The following is a 14,960-nucleotide window of genomic DNA, read 5'->3' on the forward strand; positions in this document are numbered from 1 at the left end:
TACCACGGTGTATGTCCTAGTGTGTTATACTGCAATAATACACTAGAGGAAGAAAGAATGAGTATATCAGCCATTTATGCATTTTAGTGGGAGGAAAGTTTCTGTTTTATAAAATACTGTTTTATTATTGGACACTTCACCCCACTCTGTGATTCTTCTCTGCTTATCCTCAGTCTGAGCTAAAATATCCTAGTTATTTCATAATCTGGTCTAATATATCTATCCAATCTCATATCTAGTTATTGATTAAAGTGAATCTTCTCTTAGAAGGCATACCAGTGCCTGTATACTTTGTTATTCCTACTCCAGCTGCCACTATCCATAATCCCCTACACTGATATAAATCTTATGAAAGAATAAACTTTGTTTTCAGGAAGCTTCCTTTGCCTAGGGTGAATTTTTATTGTCCTTTTGCTTACGTCACACAACTTGCCATGTGAATTTGATGTCTTTTATCATTCTATTTTATGTCACTTCTCTAAGCAAATATTAAGTTCTTTGAGAATATGAAGATATCTTATAATTTTCTTTATCCCTGAGTAAATTCTTAACTCAAGAAAAATGGTCAAAGACCAATTATTAACAGGTTTCAACAGATAAGTGTTTTGTAGTAGAGGAGAAAGTACAGAAGCCAGAACTTCGAGAGACAAAAAAGGTATATAAGTTGATATATATATTCTATCATCTGTAAATTCATAAATTTTTCTAATCTAGTATTAAAATGTTGTATCTAGCTTTTTTTCCCTCTACCACTCTCCCAGCCCTTCATGGCTTTGATTTTTTCCCTATCTGGTGAAGACCTCTGGGTGCTTACTGCATTCTTTTGACATTTCTTTCAAAATTCTTGCTTTCTTCTCTTTCAGAGTTTCCTGCCTGCAGTTACTCAACTTTAGATCATCTCTGGTCCTCAGGAAATTGAACAGAGAGCATTGTAACGTTAAATTGATGGTGCACTGATGTATTTCTCTAGCTTCCATGGCTCTTTGTGTTGCTTTGGAATCAACTTAGATGTTCTTCCTTCAGTGTTCCACCAGGCCCATCAAACCCACTGCCTTGCTCCTGCCCACTTTTCTCTTGAGGAAACCTTGCATCCTACTTTACTGAGAAAAATGGAACATTTTGGCTATGAAATCCCCAAATATCCTGCAACTATACCTACAGATGCATATTTATATGCCCTTATCAGTATTCCGTTCTCCAGGCTACAATGAAGAGTAATCCTTCCATTCCAGATTGATCTATTCAACTGTTCTTGATTCTGTTTCCATCTGGTGGTTTTTTTTTTTTTTTTTTTTTTTTTTTTTTAAAGAACCAGGACATTGCTTCATTTGTTGTTGTGTCTCCCCTTCTATTGGTATCTTTCCTTGCATTCTCTAAACCTACTCATATCTTTCATATAAAAAACTGAGCAAGTTCATATGTACCTTACATCTCTCTGCTTCCCTTAAGAGAAAAGGCCTTCCAAGTGTTTAATATACACCCAGGCCCCATTTCTTTACCGCCTATTCACTTCTTAACCATGGAAATCAGGCTTTTATTTCTATGGTTCAGTGATCTTCCCATTATTAACTTTCTCTTCTTTCTTGCCCTCATTTTATAGCATTCACCTCTCTTGACCCTTTCCCTCATCTTCCTAGTACCATTCTTTGATTTCCTCATTCTTATCTAATAAGTTTTTCTTAGTCACTTGAAAGGCTCTTTTCTTTATATGTCTGTACTCACAAAAGTTTTGCCTTTTATTTTTTTTTCAGCTTAGTCTACCTGTTCTTTCTTGAGGGAGCCCATTCACTCTCATGGTTTCAAATATTACATATTTATATATATAAGTGATGACTCTGAAATATTTAAGTCTATACTCCTTTCATGAATTCCAGACCAATGTACTCATTATATTTAGTATTCCGTCTGGAAGTTCCATGGGAACTTCAATATTAAAATATCAAGGACTGAAATCACTATTCTCTTTCTAAACATTTTTTCTTCAGAATTAAATAGAAGAATTTACTATGTACACAGATATTTGAGTTAGGAACTTGAGAATTTTTTTTATCTTTCCATGGTCTGCATGTAATTCTGGTTAAGGCATATTGATTTCAGTTCCTTAAACATTTGTCTGCTGTTCTCCATTCTTTTTTCTTATGGAGGCTTTTGTTCATGATTTTCCTAATGAGTCTTACTTTAAGCCTTGGCCTTCTTCCATTCACCTTTCCATGTTGCCATTAGAGTCAGTTTTCCACATGCATGTTTGATTCCTTTCCTGCTTGAAACCCTTTAATATCATCCCAATTGCCTCTATAATAAAGCCCATACTCTTTCTGCAGCTAAGTCCTGTGTAATCTGCTGCAGCTACTCTCTATAGTCTTTTGTTTCTCCTACTTGTCCTCGCCATGCTCTGTGCGTAACAGGCTGTTTGCTGTACTCTGAATTGGAAGCCCAGTTTCATGCTGCTTCTTGGTTTTTGACACCAGCAAGTAGTTCAGGGTCTTAAATAAAAGAGGTACTCAATAGATCTCGAATGTATGGATGAATGAGTGAATAAATGATATATGTTAGAAGCAGTCTGTATTTTAGAGATTGTAATTTCATTTGCAAACATGTTTATAAATATGATCGTTTGTAGTACTGGCTTTTAATTGGTAGAATTAAACAATAAGTAATGTTTTATATTCCTTTCTTCCTTAACTTGAAGTATCTTTATAATGAGAGATAACTAACAATCTTATGGTGTTTGTTTTAGAATGGACACTGTATGCATGTTGTACTTTTCTGCGGTTTGATAAATTTTATTATGAATGCTTTTCTTCAGATTTAGGTGTGTTACAGTATCTTGGGAAACAGTAAAGAATTTAAAAAAAAATTTACACCAAGTGTCTCCATTATAGACTGCAACCTTGTTTAATATTCAGCCTTGTTTAATGAAATAAGTACTGTAAAATATAATGGCATTAAAACAAATGTAATTGTTTTTCTTTAAAGGGAATAAGCAGAAAACTTTCTACTACTCAGGACAAGAATTACAATATATTTATTTCATTCACTCACTGTGCCTTTTAGGAAGATTATTGATCTATACACAAGGCAGAAAGCTATTTCCTATAAAGCTGAAGAATAGAAAAGGTAAGTGCAATTAGATATGAATATGTTCAGTATGGTAAGATTTGTGCTATGGAGTTTTAAAATTTAGAGGTTTGGCTTGGTCTCTCCTAGGGTACTGAGCAACATACCTTTTGTTCTGCTGACAGGCTTACATATCTTGAAGTATTATTTTTTTTTTTGTTTTTCAGTATGTACTTCTTCCTATATGTATAATTTTATTTTCCCTGTCTTTAATGTTTTCCTTATTTTTTCTCTGACCTTCAAAATCCTAGATATACTGGATGATCCAAATCTGGATACAGAACTGGAAGTCCTTGTTTAAGTTCTGGTTCCCCTAAAAACTAGCTGAGATCTTTGGGCAAATCACTGAACTATTTGTTTCTTTATCTGTAAAAATAGAATATCAGTGCTGGACTCAGGGAATATTTGAGATGATCACAGAGAAGAGGTTTGGGAATAGTATTTTATAAACTGCAAAGCCCTGTACCATATGATATATTACTATATTATTGTTACCCTAAGTCCCGTTTTTAAAGTTTTCTCCTTCAGAATTCACATGCTGTTAGTTGTCTTCCTTACTTTCCTTAAAGCTTTTGTCTATTCTAGGCATATATTACAGAGTAGAGATCAGCAAACTTTGCCTGTAAAGTGCCAGATAATAAATATTTTGGGCTTTTTGGGCCACATACTGTCTCTGTTGCATATTCTTTGTGTGTGTATATATGCACGCGCATGCATGTGCAAAAAAGTTAACGCATTAGGCCAGAGACCACTATCCTTAGAAAGGGCTGCTTGCGAGGCTGGACTTTGGCTGGCATCTAGGAACTTGGATTTTTCACTGTTGCCAGAACTAATAACATTTTAGGCACAGTGAACCACTCTTAATACAAACAATGTGTTTTAAGCTGAAAACCTGCTTTCTTTCTGGGTGTCTGGAATCCTGGTATGTATTGGGCAGAGAGTGCTTATGTATATGATCAGTCTCCAATAAAAAACTTTGCACATTGACTCTCTAATGAGCTTCCTTGGTAGACAGCATTTCACATGTGTTGTCACAACTTGTTGTTGGAAGAATTAAGTGTATTCTCTGTGATTCCTTGGGAGAGGACGCTTGGACAGTTGTACCTGGTTTGCTCTTGATTTCACCCTATGTGCCTTTTTCCTTTGATTTTACTTTGTATTCTTTTGTTGTAATCATAGCTGGGGGTATTACTGTATGTTTAATTCTGTGAGTCTTCCTAGTGAATCTGGGAATGGTTTTGAGGACCCTGACATGCTTTACACACCTTTTAAAAATGGAAAAATCATTCTTAGCTTGCAGGCCTTACAAAATTAGGATATGATGGCTATAGATTCCCACTCCTGTTATAAAGTATCTTCATTTTGAACATTTTATACTGTTTCCTAGTTGTTTTACTTAAGCCTTTTCTCCATGGTTAAGTTGATTGTGAACTCCTTAAGAAAAAGTGTTTTATGTACTTTTATGTGGTACTGCCATATAATTCTACATATAATGAGCATGCAGAGAAATGACTTGCAAGAAAAGAGCTGCCATTGTATAGGATATTGTGAACTTTACAGAAATAGAAAGATTAATGTATATTTGTGATGTTTCAGGTGTTCAACTTAAATTTATATCTATCATCCAACTTATTTAACATTTTTTAATTGACTTTTGACAGCAACATTTTGGCCTATCAGATGTCACAGATCATCTCAAAACTCAGTTTTGAGACATCTATCCTACTGTATTTAGTATAGGTCAGCATTCACTTTTAATTCACATGTGCTTTCACCAGAAATTTTTTATGTAAGCTTCTATAGCAGGTGTTGGTAAACTACAGCCCATAGACCAAATCTGGTACACTGTTCTGTATGGATTTTGAGCTAAGATTAGCTTGTATATTCTTAAATTATTGGGAAAACTTAATGTGTGATGGGGAAAATATATAAAATTCAAATTTCAGCATACATAAATTTTTTTGGAAAATAGCCACACTCATTCATTTGCAAATTGTCTATGGCTACTTTAGTGCATCAAGAGCAGAGCTGAATCTTTGTGACAGACTGTTTGGCCACAAAGTCTACACTATTCACTATCTGGTCAAGGTTTGCTAACCTCTATCGTACAGTGCTATATAGGTAAGTTAGCTGGACCAACATGCTAAGCTGAATTTTACTGCTCCTAATTGAATAAACTGAGACAGCCCTGATCAGATTCATAGATCTTCCTATGGTAGGTTTATATTAAATGATTGGTTCAACATAAGTGGTAAAACTACACCTTCACATAGCACCTATTGCATGATTTACCCTCGTTATCTTTTAACTTACTATGTCTAATTTATTCTTCCTGATATAATCTTGGATTATAGCCCCTTTCTCCCTAATTGTACCACAGTCTTTATGAAACCTCAGATTAGGAGGATGGAAGCTTAGTTAAAATTTTTCTAAATTGTAAACATATGCTAGAAAATAACTTTTTTTTCCTTCCTTTTTGAAGATTCAGTATCCCTTGCAGATCTGCTGGTTCTGTTTACCCAACTTATCTATTACTCACCAAGTTGTCCAAAGATGACATCACCTGGTCATTTAGGTAATTCTGCTTCTATTGTTATTATAAATAGAGAAATAGAAACCATCTAAAAATATTCTATTTTCTGGATGTTTTGAGTGATGGACCTAGTTTAGTAAAGAGGTTTCATTAAGATGCAGCATTATTCATAAGAAATTACATTGGTCCTCCCAGATGGCTTCACAGGAGAATTCTATCAAACATTTAGAGAAGAGCTAACACTGATCCTTCTCAAACTCTTCTAAAAAACTGCAGAGGGAGAAGCACTCTCAAATTCATTCTACGAAGCCACCATCAGCCTGATACCAAAACCAGAAAAAGATATCACAAAAAAAGAAAATTATAGACCAATATCACTGATGAACATAGATGCAAAAATCCTGAACAAAATACTAGCAAACAGAATCCAACAGCACATTAAAAGGATCATACACCATGATCAAGTGGGATTTATCCCAGAGATGCAAGGATTCTTCAGTATACCTAAATCAGTGTGACACACCACATTAACAAATTAAGGAATAAAAACCATATGGTCATCTCAATAGATGCAGAAAAAGCTTTTGAAGAAATTCAACACCGATTTATGATAAAAACTCTCCAGAAAATGGGCATAGAGGGAAGCTACCTCAGCATAATAAAGGCCGTATATGACAAACCCACAGCAAACATCATACTCAATAGTGAAAAACAAAGCATTTCCATTAAGATCAGGAGCAAGACAAGGATGTCCACTCTCGCCACTATTATTCAACATAGTTTTGGAAGTCGTAGCCACAGCAGTCAGAGAAGAAAAAGAAATAAAAGGAATACAAGTTGGAAAAGAAGTAAAACTCACTTTGCTGATGATGTGATACTACACATAGAAAAGGTTAAAGATGCCAGCAGAAAATTACTAGAACAAATCAATGAATTTGGTAAGGTTGCAGGATACAAAATTAATTCCCAGAAATCTCTGGCATTCCTATACGCCAACAACGAAAATTCAGAAAGAGAAATTAAGGAAACACTCCCGTTTACCATTGCAACAAAAAGAATAAAATACCTAGGAAGAAACCTGCCTAAGGAGGTGAAAGACTTGTACTCAGAAAACTATTAAACACTGTTGAAAGAAATCAAAGATGACATAAACAGATGGAGAGATATACCATGTTCTTGTATTGGAAGAATCAACATTGTGAAAATGACTATACTACCCAAAGCAATCTACAGATTTATTGCAATCCCTATCAAGCTACCAATGGCATTCTTCACAGAATTAGAATAAAAAATCTTACAATTCATGTGGAAACACAAAAGACCCCTGAATAGCTAAAGCAATCTTGAGAAAGAACAATGGAGTTGGGGGAATCAGGCTCCCTGACTTCAAACTTTACCACAAAGCTACAATAATCAAGACTGTATGGTGCTGGCACAAAAATGGAAATATAGATCAAGAGTACAGGTTAGAATGCCCAGAGATAAACCCACACAAATACGGGCACCTAATTTATGACAAAGGAGGCAAGAACATACAGTGGAGAAAAGACAGCCTCTTCAATAACTGATGCTGTGAAAACTGGACAGCTACATGTAAAAGAATGAAATTATAACACTACCTAACACCATACAAAAATAAACTTCAAATGGATTAAAGACTTAATTGTAAGATCAGACACTATAAAACTATTAGAGGAAAACATAGGAAAAACACTGACATAAACCACAGCAAGATCTTTTTTAACCTATCTCCTAGAGTAACAGAAATAAAAACAAAAACAAATGGGACTTAAAAGGTTTTGCACAGCAAAGGAAACCATAAACAAGACAAAAAGACAACCCTCAGAATGGGAGAAAATATTTGCAAATGAAACAATAGATAAAGGATTAATCTCCAAAATATACAAACAGCTCATGGAGCTCAAGTATCAAGAAAACAATCCAGTTATAAAATGGGCAGTAGGGCCTCCCTGGTGGTGCAGTGGTTGAGAGTCCGCCTGCCGATGCAGGGCATACGGGTTCGTGCCCCGGTCTGGGAGGATCCCATATGCCGCGGAGCGGCTGGGCCCGTGAGCCATGGCCGCTGAGCCTGCGCATCCGGAGCCTGTGCTCCGCAACGGGAGAGGCCACAACAGTGAGAGGCCTGCATACGGAAAAAAAAAAAAAAAAAAAAAAAAAAATGGGCAGAAGACCTAAATAGACATTTCACCAAGGAAGACATACAGACAGCCAAGAGGCACATGAAAAGATGCTCAAAACCACTAACTATTAGAGAAATGCAAATCAAAACTACAATGAGGTATCACCTCACATTGGTCAGAATGGCCATTATCAAAAAAATGCTGGAAAGGGTGTGGTGAAAAGGGAACCCTCCTGCACTGTTGGTGGGAATGTAAATTGATAACAACCACTATGGAAAACAGTGTAGAGGTTCTTTACAAAACTAAAAATAGAACTACCATATGACCCAGCAATCCCACTACTGCGCATATACCCTGAGAAAACCATAATTCAAAAAGAGACATGTACCACAGTGTTCATTGCAGCACTATTTACAGTAGCCTGGACATGGAACCAACCTATATGTCCATGAACAGATCAATGGATAAAGAAGATGTGGCACATATATACAATGGAATATTACTCAGCCATAAAAAGAAACAAAATTGAGTTATTTGTAGTGAGGTGGATGGACCTAGAGTCTGTCATACAGAGTGAAGTACGTCAGAAAGAGAAAAATACTGTATGCCAACGCATATATATGGAATCTTAAAAAAAAAAAAGGTTCTGATGAACCTAGTTGCAGGGCAGGAATAAAGAGGTAGACATAAAGAATGGACTTGATGACATGGGATGGGAGGGGGAAGCTGGGGCAAAGTGAGAGTAGCATTGACATATATACACTACTGAATGTAAAATAGTTGGCTGGTGGGAAACAGCAGTGTAGCACAGGGAGTACAGCTTGGTACTTTGAGATGACCTAGAGGGGTGGGCTAGGGATGAAGGGAGGGAGACTCAAGACGGAGGGGATATGGGGACGTGTATGCATATGGCTGATTCGCTTTGTTGTGCAGCAGAAACTAAAGGTATTGTGAAGCAATTATACTCCAATAAGGATCTATTTAAAAAAAGTAAAAAAAGAAAAAGAAGTTACCTTGGTCCTGGAAATAAACCATGAAATTTAATTTTTTCATTGATACTTAAGGTGTATATTTTTATTTAGAACTAATTTTGCTGAGAATTCTGATGTTTAAGATCAAGATGTTGTTAAACGATGTTAAGATAAGTTCGATAGGTACTAGTGTGTTCTTTATTGGTATTTTCTATCCTTTATATTTTCTTGGGTGTTTTGATCAGCTTGCTTGTTTCAGCTTATATCCAATACTTATTTTCGGGGTCGTCTTTTATTGAAGAATAAAGCAAAGGAAAACCTTTTCTTTTTTTCAGAAAAATACCTTTTAGTCTTATAACTGTTGACTGACTTATAAATTTTTTTTTTAAACGTTAACATTTTAAAGGTAACTTGTATTGATATTCAAAGGAAAAAGTTTGTTTTCAAAGTAAAACACTTAATAACAACCCGCCTCCTCCCCCATCCCCCCAGATTTATAGACTCAAGCGTTCTAAACGTGGAAGTTACTTTAGAAATGATGGTACAAATTCTTAGAGGAACACAGGTGAATCACAGAAAAAAATTATTTGGGTCATATATTAGTGTTGTAATACATCTATCAATTGGTAGGTTTTATCCATGCAATTGTAACAGTCTATTAGTCCTAACAATGTTTCTCATACTTTTTCTGCCTTTAAGGTATTGATATTTACATGTATAAAGTACTAGGTTAGGTACCCCTGCTATATGCTCCTACAGCATACTATGCTTCCTTTATGAAAAATATTATCCTTTGTTATAATTGATAATGTCTTGGTTTACCATCTTGTGGACTATTTGTCTTATTTACTTCTTTGTCTACATAGTACTCAAAAGTAGCAGAAAGTTGGATGAATGAATGAATAATGGTCAGATGCTCATCAGTAGTCTCTCACTGCAAACAGCATTTCTCATCTTGAGCTGGTTAAAAAAAATCACTGAACGTTTCTGTTTTCCCTTTCTGTCAAGTATTTGCTTAGTGTATTTATGGAGTGTGGAATATTGTGTATAAATTAAGAACTTTGGTGTTTTAGTCTTGTATCTTACTAGGACAACCTTATATTACTAACTTCTGTATAACACTGTCTTGTAAAACTTTATTATTTTCATGTAAAACACTAGTTTGTTCAGTATATTAGGAGTTCAAATATCTGGAAATGTTAATTTATGAAACTAAAAATACCATATTTATTTTAGGGACTGTTCCCCATATTATATTTATTTGTATCTGTGTCTTCCTATATATATTTAAAACAAAGTTTTAAAAATTCTCATTCATTTCATTGGTTTCATGGTAACACAAGAAGTATTCTAGTCTCCATTAAAGTTTCTCTTCTGCCTTCTTTTTGGTTGTGTTTTGTCTTAATGACTCTAATTTTCTACGAGGCTTGACACCTGAAGACACTTTCCTTCTTTTTTAAGAAAAAGAAGAAAAGTGAATACACTAAGTAAGGTGTTTGCCAGGAGGGGAGAAGTTGTGAATTTGTTTCAGACCACATTCTCACTATCAAGCAGAGCTTTAATGTCAAACAGCAAATGATCTCATGGTGTCTTTTGGTATTTATGTTATCATTTACTCTTATTAACTTGAAGATAAGTTAAGCTAACATTCTCTTAAGTTTAAGGTCATAATTTGGTAATAAATCATCCTTTGGGCATCCTTTAATTAACCTTGATGAGCTTTTTGGAACAGCTGTAGTTAACAGAAATAAAAGATATAATAATGTTCTAAGTTTTAATTTTCAAAAAATACTTCTTCTTTATCAGAGAATTACTCTCCTGCAAGTATGGTAACTGAAATTCTTTGTATACTCTGTGATCAAAAAGAATGTGCAATTGAATGTTTATATAACAACACAGTGATCCAGGCGCTTCTTCAACCTATTCATAACCTAATGAAAGGAACTAAGGTTAGTGTTAAAGAGCCTCTTAATTGGATATTAGTGAATATTCAGTGGGACTTGTAATTTGATAATCTGAAGTATTATACCGTTTTCCCTATAAATGTATTTTAAATCTTAGTGTATACAATCAGTTGATTTTAGTTATGACAATGTGGGGGGAAAGGTACATATAACATCTTAAACTTCTTTTGGTCAGGCTTAGATTGTAAGGACTAAAGTTATTATATTAAGCTATTTGTTTTGCAAATCTAATAAGTCTTGTGAATGTTTTGTTGTTTGTTTTGATGGCAACTGTATAGCCTTTGGAAATATTTTCCTGAAGAGCCAGCTTTGTTTTACATGAAGAACAAGTACTACTTTAGAAAAACTTATAATTATCCCAGTTCTGAACATACATATATGTCTCTTTACAGATTGTACAGTATATTTCCTTACATTATATAATTTAACCTTCACAGCTGAGGCTGAAAGAAGCAAATTGCTTAAGGTCAGACATTTAACAGGTGGAAGAGTTGGTACCACTACCACTAGTGCAGTCTAATATATCTCTCCACTTTTTATGACTTGAATTTCTGGGGAATGACTTAAAGCTTTATCAGTAGGCTACAGGTTTTCGCCTTTCCACGTCCGTGTTTTGTAGTGTTTTTATTAGCTTCGTCTCCCTTTGCCCACCTCTCAATGGGCTGGGCAGCTGCTCACCCATTCAAGTATTCACTATTTATTGCTCATTTAGAAAACATTAAGCTTTTATGTGAATGTAGTACAAAGTATGGAATTCTAGGTAAGTAAGTAGATATAATGAAAGTATTTTGACCTTAGTCAACCTCAGGGAAACAAGATGAGCAGAGAATAAACAAATAGAGCATAATACACAACTGAATATTATAGAATGCCATAAAGTAAATTGTGAAACGTAAACCATATACCAGAGCTGAGAAATGTACTCCTGAATCTTGAGCCATAGCTATTGTTTACTTCTTTGCTTTATACATCTATCTTTAACTTTGTTTTCTTTTGGCATCTTTCTTTACCAGTATATACTGGTAAAGCTAGTTTTAGTACTTCTAAGAATCAAAAGTGGGGAAATATGATTGGTCCAACCTATGTTTTCTCATTAGATGACATCATTGGCTACTGGCCAGCCCATGAATTGGCTGTCCTTAGTCACACCTACAACTCATGACCCAACAACCAGGTGTAGGAAGGGATGGTATCCCTTAGAAAAGATGGTAGTATATTAGATACTGTGTATAATAAAATTAGATTGGATATACAAGAACCCAGTGAGTGAGAAGGGCAAAGAAGAAGAGCTACTGCATTTGTCAACTAGAATTATATACATATAAAACTGTGATAGCAGCAATTCTTTTAACTGTCTTAATAATAATTGGTTTGGGTAAAAAGTGTATATGTATTTGCCTTATCAACTGTGCTGGTACAAGAATATAATCTAATGACACATTTAATTCAGACATTATTTCACAGCCAAACAATCAACTTGTTGTGGTAATATAACTTTATTAGACTACACGACCACCCTTGAATATTAGTCTGTGATATGTTAGCATGTCTTAAAATTATATATTTAATGTACAGGCTGCTCCAAATTGCTCTGAAACAGCTTTAATTCATGTAGCTGATATTTTGGCAAGAATTGCTTCTGTAGAAGAAGGACTTATTCTACTACTTTATGGAGAAAATGTGAGCTCGTCTGAAGAAAAAAGGTATGTTTCTATTTTGAATTTGTGGAATTTTTTAGCATATTTTCTCATACCTGATTTAAAGTTTCCCCAAATTTTGTCATATATTAATAAAAATCGGGATAACTATCTAGATATAGTTAGGTTTCCTGATCAACTGCTCACATATTAGATCATCAGAAAGTTGCAGGAGTAACCAGGATTATGGATTATACAGGCAGAGTAGGTCTTGATGTCCGCAACTTCAAAATAAGAATAGGAGGGTTCACTCTACATGGGATCTTTTTTGCTTCCTTGGACTGTACTCTTTCAACTTCTAAAGCCACACATGATTGATTTCAAGTTAAATCACACAATGGAAATGCTGACTACTTCCACGTCTTCCTTCTCTTCCTTCTCTCTTCTGTTCATGTTTATAGAATTCTTTCTCATTTCAAAACTGGTGTCTACATTACTCTGCAGTTTTTTTGTGTGTAACCAAAGCATCTTCTAGGTGAATGAAACATTTTTAATAGCTCTATGATACTTTTTTGTATGCTTTACCATAATTTATTCAAACTTCTCTCCAATTATTGGTATCAAGTTGTGTTTAGGATTTTGCCTTCATAAATAACACCACAGTGAGTGTTCTTTTATCCTGTTGAAGTGGTAGATTACATTAATTAACTTTTTGAATATTGAACCAGCTTTGCATACCTAGAATAATTGTTTTTATACATTGTTAAATTTGATTTGCTAATATTAGTAGAGGATTTTTGTCTGTGTTTGTGAGAGAGATTGGTCTGTAGTTTTTATGATCTTTGGCCTTCCTGTAAAATGCTGGTCTCATAAGTTAGGAAGTGTTTTGCATCTATCTTATGGAAGAGATTTGGCACAATTTCTTAAATGTTTGATAGAATTCACCAGTGTACCTATTTGGGTGTGGTGTTTTCTGTTTAGGAAGATTATTATTTATTCTATTTCTTTAATAGATATGGGTTTGTTCAGATTGTTAGAGTTTTGGCAGGTTGTGTCTTTCAAGGAATTTGTCCACTTATCTAAGTTTTAAATTTGTGGGCATAGAAGTTTTTTTTTTTTTTTTTTTTTTTTTTTTTTTACAGTATTCCTTTATTACCCTTTTAAAGTCTATGGGATTAGTAGAGACGGCCCCTCTTAATTCTGATGTTAATTTGCTTCTACTTTTTTTTTCCCCTCTAAGCTGGCTAGAGGCTTTTCATTTCACTGATCTTTTTAAAAGACTAGCTTCTCCCCCCTCTGTTCATTTCCTGTTTTTAATTTGACTGATTTCTGTTCTAGTTTTTATTGTCTGCTTCCTTTTGGATTTAGTTTCATTTTCCATGGTGAAAGCTTAGATTATTGAATTTTAGGTTTTCTTTCTAATATGTGCATTCAGTGATATAAATTTCCCTCTAAGCACTGCTTTTGCTGCATCCGACAATTGAGTTGTGTTTTCATTTTCATTAGTTCAAAATATTTTTAAACATCTCTGGAGACTTCTTTGACCTATGAGTTATTAATGGGTCTGAGAGTATATTTTGTATGATTTATATTTTTAATTTGTTAAAATGTGTTTTATGACTCAGAATGTGGTCTCTTAGTGAATGTTATGTCTTTATGTGAGCTTGAGAAAAATGTATATTCTGATATTGAAGTATTCTATACATACCAGTTATGTACGGTTGGTAGTTGGTGGTGTTCAGTTCAGCTGTGTCCTTACTAGCTTCATGCTGGATCTGTCAATTACTGACAGAGGGGTGTTGAAATTTCAGACTATATCAGTGAATTCATCTTTTTCTCCTTGCATTTCTGTTAGTTTCTGCTTCATGTATTTTGACACTATTGGGTGCATACACATTAAGGATCGTTATGTCCTTTTGGAAAATTGACCCCCTTTATTATGTAGTGTGCCCTTTGCGTAATTTTCCTTGCTGTGAAGTCTGAAATTAATATAGCTACCCCAGCTTTCTCTTGATTGTCAGCATGTGTCTTTCTTCATCCCTTTACTTTTAATCTATCTTTGTCATTATATTTAAAATGCGCTTCTATATATACCACATAACTGAGTCTTGTTTTTTTATCTAGTCTGACAGTCTTTCTTTTAATTAATTCTTGTCATTTAGAGTGATTTGATATGATTGGATTAATATCTACCGTATTTTTTACTGTTTTCTATTTTGCCTTTATTCTTCCCTTTTTTTGTGTGTTCCACATTTTTTCTGCCACCTGTTTTTTTTTTTTTTTTCCCATCGCGTGTTTTAATCTGTTTACGTCTGGGAACATACTGTCTTTCTGATAATAGTCACACAGGACCAAGGTCTTTTCATAGGTCACTGTTTAATCCTCACAGTGGCTAAGGAGGGGGCCTCTGTGGTCATCTTCATTATATAGATGGAGACTTTGAGGCTTGGATTTCCATAACTTTGATTTAGTATAAGAGAAGTAGTTTTTTTCTTTTTGTTTTATTTTTGACCTATTTTGCACTAATGAAAAATTTCTTTTTTCTGCGATACAAAAGTAACACATACTGCTGACAGTGAACTTGGGAAGGAGGAACG

General features: G+C 34.5%; 1 protein-coding gene across 1 annotated transcript in view; it reads left to right on the forward strand.

The window, feature by feature from the left end:
- The window catches only part of TBC1D32 (TBC1 domain family member 32), a 184,802-nt gene that overhangs the window by 43,657 nt on the left and 126,185 nt on the right, over positions 1-14,960 (forward strand). The window contains exons 13-16 of the mRNA XM_060115191.1: positions 2,977-3,117; positions 5,600-5,692; positions 10,569-10,711; positions 12,302-12,429. Coding sequence (XP_059971174.1) covers positions 2,977-3,117; positions 5,600-5,692; positions 10,569-10,711; positions 12,302-12,429 — 505 coding nt within the window. The remainder of the gene's footprint in view (positions 1-2,976; positions 3,118-5,599; positions 5,693-10,568; positions 10,712-12,301; positions 12,430-14,960) is intronic.

Source organism: Mesoplodon densirostris, chromosome 12 (genome assembly GCF_025265405.1).
Source record: "Mesoplodon densirostris isolate mMesDen1 chromosome 12, mMesDen1 primary haplotype, whole genome shotgun sequence".
NCBI lineage: Eukaryota > Metazoa > Chordata > Mammalia > Artiodactyla > Ziphiidae > Mesoplodon > Mesoplodon densirostris.